This window comes from Rhinoraja longicauda, chromosome 1 (genome assembly GCF_053455715.1).
Source record: "Rhinoraja longicauda isolate Sanriku21f chromosome 1, sRhiLon1.1, whole genome shotgun sequence".
Taxonomy (NCBI): domain Eukaryota; kingdom Metazoa; phylum Chordata; class Chondrichthyes; order Rajiformes; family Arhynchobatidae; genus Rhinoraja; species Rhinoraja longicauda.
Window position 1 is genome coordinate 96,329,526 of NC_135953.1, and position 4,760 is coordinate 96,334,285.

At 48.4% G+C, this 4,760-nt stretch overlaps 1 protein-coding gene across 1 annotated transcript; it reads left to right on the forward strand.

Moving 5' to 3' along the window:
- The first annotated feature begins 853 nt into the window (after positions 1-853).
- On the forward strand, positions 854-3,877 carry LOC144595486 (histone H2A.Z). Its single transcript, XM_078403015.1, has 5 exons — positions 854-984; positions 1,126-1,203; positions 1,427-1,540; positions 2,788-2,917; positions 3,441-3,877. The coding sequence occupies exons 1-5, from the start codon at positions 982-984 to the stop codon at positions 3,500-3,502; spliced, it is 387 nt and encodes a 128-aa protein (XP_078259141.1). The 5' UTR covers positions 854-981; the 3' UTR covers positions 3,503-3,877.
- The last annotated feature ends 883 nt before the right edge of the window (positions 3,878-4,760 follow it).

The following is a 4,760-nucleotide window of genomic DNA, read 5'->3' on the forward strand; positions in this document are numbered from 1 at the left end:
GAAATTGGAGGAGCAGCACCTCATATTTCGCCTGGGCAGTTTGCGGCCCGGTGGTATGAACGTTGACTTCTCCAACTTCAGATAGCTCCTCTGTCCCTCCCTTCCCCTCCTCCTTCCCAGATCTCCCTCTATCTTCCTGTCTCCACCTATATCCTTCCTTTGTCCCACCCCCGACATCAGTCTGAAGAAGGGTCTCGACCCGAAACGTCACCCATTCCTTCTCTCCCGAGATGCTGCCTGACCTGCTGAGTTACTCCAGCATTTTGTGAATAAATCGATTTGTACCAGCATCTGCAGTTATTTTCTTATAAGACATGAATGTGGTTGCATTGAACGTTAAAGATGCTTCAGGAATGCAACTTTTCTTCATTTCCCTTGCTTTTAATTCAGTTTACCTCTGCAACAATCCCAAAATAAATTAAATGGTCTATTTTCCTGCCACTGGAAGATTTTCAAGGGAAAAGTCTCCCCACGATTGGCAGCGTGTTTTATGCTCCTGTCTTTGAGTAGATATTGAGTGCAAAGCAATAATTTGCAAATTGGATAAGAAGTTCTACATTTTGACTGCTTTTGAAAATTGTTTTCGCGTTCACTCTTATTTTCACAGTATTCTTCGCCCCGTTAAAGTTCCCATTCAATTTGCATCATTGCAATCCGATGCACGCAATGATCTGCGGGTGGGTAATGCACTTTTGTCGGTAAAGCGCCGATTGCATTGAATTTGCTGCAGCAGATTCTTTACATTTACACGCACACACTCTGTTGGCCCGGGGAGAGGAGGGGGCTTGGCGCGCATCGCCACGTGCGCTGGGCGCGGCCACGTGCCGTGAGCGCGAACTACGCGGTGACGTGTACGCAACCTCTCAGCGCGTCATCGCCCCCCCCCCCCTCGGGGCTAGGTATAAATACGGCGAGCGGCGCAGAGGCGGGAGCGCAGAGCGTTTGAAAATAAACCGGCGGAGCGCGGCCTGACACGCGGCAATGGTGAGCGCGCTGGGCCGCAGGCCGTGTCTCCCTCTAACCGTCAGAAGGGAGACTTCAAAATACATCTCTCCGCGCTTCTGTGTGTTCATCCTACCTTCAATAACCGACTGGGTTTTTTTTTCTCCCTTTTTGTTTCGGCAGGCTGGCGGAAAAGCGGGTAAAGACTCGGGCAAGGCGAAAACTAAAGCGGTTTCCCGCTCGCAGCGCGCCGGGCTGCAGGTGAGTGGTGGGCGCCGCGCGGCGCTCACTCCGTCGCCAGGAAAGGGCGGGTAAGCGGGCGGGCAGTGGGTGAGCGGGCGGGCGCCGCCCCAAACTATTAAACCGGCGGAGGAGAAGCCTGGCGCGCGTCCCCCTCCGTCCACATGCGCGGGCGGGGAGAGGGGCGGAGTTAGCGGCGGGTAAATCTCCTGGTTCACGCTCGCTCTCTTTCTGCCCGCCCCAGTTTCCGGTCGGTCGGATCCACCGGCACCTGAAGTCGAGGACGACGAGTCACGGGCGGGTGGGAGCGACGGCGGCCGTTTACAGCGCGGCCATCCTCGAGTACCTGACCGCCGAGGTGAGTGCGGGTCCGGATCCTGCAACGGCGGGGGGAGACCGGGCAGCGGCCAGGTCTGACCAGGGCAGGGGCGGGCGAGTTCTCTTTCCACCGTTGGTTGGGAGCTGAGGAGAGACATGGGAAAGGGACGTTTAAGTGAATTGAACGTTTAAGTGAGTGACCTGAGGTGGAAATGCTGCAGGGGTGAGGGAGCGTCCAGCAGAGCGGGGGAGGTGGTGTAAGTCTGAGGTTTGTGGAAGGTCCCTCCTTGTGGGAGGTGAGTGCATGGAGGCTGCCCTGAAGGGAGGGGGGTGGTCTGTTCCCCCAGGGCTGTTAATTGACGAGGGAAAAGGTTAAATACACGCAACCTCAATCCTATTGAATGTTGGGGCCTGGTGACAGACCCAGATTTGATCCTGATCTCTGGTGCTAAATGTGGAGTTTGCACATTCTCCCTATGACCATGTTGGTTTGTAGATGTCCTTGCTGTGTAGGGAGTGGATGTGAAAGTGGGATAACAGAACTAGTGTGAACCAATTGATGTTGGCTATGGACCTGGTGGACCGAAGGGCCTGTTTCCACGCAATATCTCTAAACTAAACACAGCCCATTGGCCCGCCCTCCTGTTGAAATATTGACCTGAACCCTTCTACATTGGGACTCTTTCCTTCTGTGTGTCTAGGTATCAGTCTGTCGAAGGGCCCTGGCTCCAAATGTCATTTGTCCATTCCCTCAACAGATGCTGCCTGACCAACTGAGTTCCCCTCGCATATTTTGCTCAAGATTCCAGCATCTGCATTTTCTTGTCCGATTTCATCGCAACTATGGATAAGATGCTGAGATTATAAATGCTGGAATTCTGACCAAAGTTTGGATGCCAACTGTCATCTTGGTGAGGCCGCTTGACGAACGGGAGGGACTGTGAAGGTTCATGGGATAGTCTGTGATGAGGAATTCCTTCTCATGTACAATTTCACAAGCTCCATTTTCTGTAAAGTATTTGGTCCACCTTAATGGACCCCACCCCATGGTCGAATCAGGCTGAAGGGTCCTAACCCAAAATATCGTGTCCATTTCCTCCCCAGTTGCTGCCCGATCTGCTGAGTTCCTCAAGAAATTTCCCTTGTATTTTGGGCAGCTTTATCCTGCCTCCTCCTGCACCTATCTTCTATGTTTAACATCAGGCTCTTCAGCACAATCTCTAGTTTGACTGGGCGAGGTTTGGAAATTGGTACTTTTAAGCCTCTTTCATTTATCTATCTCCCCAGGTGCTGGAGCTTGCAGGAAATGCATCCAAAGACTTGAAGGTGAAGCGCATCACCCCTCGGCACTTGCAGCTTGCAATCAGAGGAGATGAGGAGTTGGACTCTTTAATCAAGGCCACCATTGCAGGGGGTGGTAAGTACCTCATTGCAGTACGAGTCCAAGCTACATACTATCTGCACTGTAGAAATTAAGCTGATTTTACAGTACACAATGTAAATTGTCCTGATATAAATGTTGCTGTAACTAAATTTGGGGACCACGGAACGTGCTTGTATTTTGGCAAACAAAACTGATCTGCATGTCCCCATGTTGTCTTAGTGGAGAAGTCAATCGGCATTTCAGTAGGAGAATGCGATAGGCAATTGATGCAACATTAGTGTGGCTGCAGGGCAATTCAATGTGGCTGAGTTTACTGCTCTGGAAGCATTGGCATGGACTTGTAACAATAGTGCTCCAGTTGCACTGTATACTTTTGACATGTGTGTGCATCGGAAAGGTTTGGGGGGATATGGGTCAGGTGTGGGCAAACGGGACGAGCATAGATGGGGTACCTTGGTCAGCAAGAATGAATTTGGCATTAGGCCTGTTTCTGTGCTGTATGACTAATGTTATGTGTTTGGTGCAGTGGTGCCTCATTCACTTGTTTCTTTTCCAGGTGTCATTCCACACATCCATAAATCTCTAATTGGCAAGAAGGGACAGCAGAAGACTGTTTGAGCATCAAATACCATTTTTGTTTTAGTTCATTATCTCAGGGCTGCATCTCTGTTTAATCAGCTGTAGAAATTTTGGAGGATCTGGCAGGAAAGACACTGGACTTCTGAAATGTGATTAAAATACTTTTTATCTCCATATATGGGGGGAGGGGTCATTTTAAAATAAAGCTTAACAGTAATAGTTCCCTGTGCTTTGGTATTAGGAAGCAAAGTCTTCTGTGAAACTGAGCAAGCTGGAGATATTCTCTAGTGTTAAGAGGCCCTAATGTAATGTTTTAAATGCAGGAAGACCTAATTGCTTGTATAACTTTATTTTTGGAGTGAAATTGAATATGGATGGGTTGTCTGATTGTACTTTGGGTGAAGTTTTCAATAAAATGCATTTTTTTAAAAACATTCTATATGGTGATCCCTTTGGAAGGAGAATTGAAGTTCCTTGAACTGTGGCTGTCTTGACATGGACTAAATTGAATGCCCGTGGTTAATTGACTGCAGTTGATGAAGCACTGCAGTCTGTTCTGAAGGAACTGGTGAGGGTCATTTCAGTTCCTGGATTGGACTCTATTTCCAGGTTGGTATGGTGTGAAATTCTGCTGTTTTTGCCCGATGGCACATACTGCATTTTGAATTGCTATTTAAATAAGCAATCCTAAACTAAGATGCTGCAAGGAGGCAAGAACAAATAAGAGTGACTTAATACATCCAATAACACAGATAATATTAAACATGAATGCAATCGAGCCAAACATAGTACAACAGTGCAGAGATAAAATACCATAGTGCAGGATATTGTTATCAATAATCAGTTACTTCTGGTAGTCTCTGCTTCCCCTCTCTATCCCCTTCCCAGTTCTCCCACTAGTCTTCCTGTCTCTGGCTACATCCTATCTTTGTCCCTCCCCTGACAATTAGTCTGAAGAAGGGTCTCGACCTGAAACGTCACCTATTCCTTCTCTGCTGAGATGCTGCCTGACCCGCTGAGTTACTCCCAGCATTTTGTGTCTACTGTCAATATTTAGCACGTAATAGTTGGAGGAAAATGTCCAATGTCTGCAAGGAGGTAGGTTAGAAAAACAGGAGTATACCCTAGCTTATGGAAGACTAGATTCTGAAGGGCCAAAGCTGTTCTACAGTGTGGTGGTACATGCTTTCAAGCTTTTGTATTTCACTGCCTGAGGGGTGAAAGGGGAATGACCAGCGTGGGGAAGAAGTCTGCTTTCTTGAGGCTACGTGAAATGTTGGAGCGGGATATTTGGTCT